Source organism: Trichoplax adhaerens, genomic scaffold (genome assembly GCF_000150275.1).
Source record: "Trichoplax adhaerens TRIADscaffold_44 genomic scaffold, whole genome shotgun sequence".
Classification (NCBI taxonomy): domain Eukaryota; kingdom Metazoa; phylum Placozoa; class Uniplacotomia; order Trichoplacea; family Trichoplacidae; genus Trichoplax; species Trichoplax adhaerens.
The window spans coordinates 1-1,332 of record NW_002060984.1 but is presented as its reverse complement, the minus strand read 5'-3'; the positions used below and the strand labels follow the sequence as shown (position 1 = coordinate 1,332).

At 33.0% G+C, this 1,332-nt stretch overlaps 1 protein-coding gene across 1 annotated transcript; it reads right to left on the bottom strand.

Annotated features, from left to right (window-relative positions):
- Nucleotides 1-78: 78 nt before the first annotated feature.
- TRIADDRAFT_34070 (uncharacterized protein) lies at nucleotides 79-1,326 on the bottom strand (the record flags this gene model as incomplete). Its single annotated transcript, XM_002118299.1, has 1 exon — nucleotides 79-1,326. A coding segment is annotated over one exon (1,248 nt), but the record flags the coding sequence as incomplete, so codon positions are not given.
- Between the last annotated feature and the right edge of the window lie 6 nt (nucleotides 1,327-1,332).

Genomic DNA, 1,332 nt, shown 5'->3' with positions numbered 1-1,332 from the left:
AGTGTGATTATTGACCTAAAGTATACTGATCACAATACTTAAACTACTTTATTGAGATGAAAACACGCTGTTATCTTCTTATCCAAGTTTCGAAGTTATATAACTAGCAATATTAACTGAATTCTCGTCGTGCAATATAGAGACATGATTACTTTCTATCATCTTGTTATATACTTTTCCATCGCATTGAACTTGCTGTCCGTAGTCATTGCCTAGAGCCATTGCTATTTCATCCCTGTCTGATGCTGTTATCATATATATGTCTCCGTCAAATTTTGATGATGGTACATAATCATAGGCAATTTTGTTTAAATTAATAAACGAATTAGTAACCCATGTTAAAAATTTTCGCTCACTATTAGGATGTTCCTTCATAATTAACGATGCAATATGAATAATTTTCTGTTCAAGCGACGTTAAACTAATCAATTCATCGACAAGAGTATCGTGATAGATATTAGAAATGTAAGCTTGAATAAAATAAAATAGCATTTCAGAATAGTATACGTTATCGTCAGTAAGCTCTTTTCGATATCGCTCTCTATAAATCTTCAAACGATCACTCGTAGAGCAATATGATCCTTCAATCATAAATAACACTTCTACATTGTCATTCGATTCTCGTTGTAGCTGAATCGCTAACTCGTAAGCGATCATACAGCCATAAGAATATCCACATAAACGATAAGGACCTTTTTCTTGCTTCTCTCTGATTTTATCTAAATAAAATCTAGCTAAGATTTCTGTATTATCCATGGGTGCTTCAGGCGATAATTGAATACCGTAAACGGGTATAGCTAGTTTACTTGCGATATCTGTAAATCGTTGGACAGATCCTTCTATCGGATGGAACATATACATTGGCCTAACTTTAGATGTAACTGTATTTAATGAAATCAGTGTATCGTATTGTAAAGGCGCTTTGATCGGAAATCCGTCAAACTGCATAGCAGTTATCGTTTGTAATCTCGATTCTATATTATTTGCGCTGTGATCGTTTGATGTCATCGACGAACTGATTTCTTTGAGTTTATCAATCGTAAGCTGTCTAACTTCATCGATAGACATCGATAGTTTACAATCTCTTTCTATTAGTAGTCTAATTTCAACACCCATTAATGAATCTAATCCAAGATCGGATAGAGACGAATTTTCATTAATAGTCGTGAAATCCTTAACTCCTAATATATTGCCGATACTATTTAACAGATCAAATGATGAAATCTGATTATCGCTGCTAAAGTTATTTCCACGATTTGCTTGTATAAAAGTAGAAACTACTGGATGCTTATTAAACAGCAAATGTTTCCATAACTTTAAACAAGAAATTAT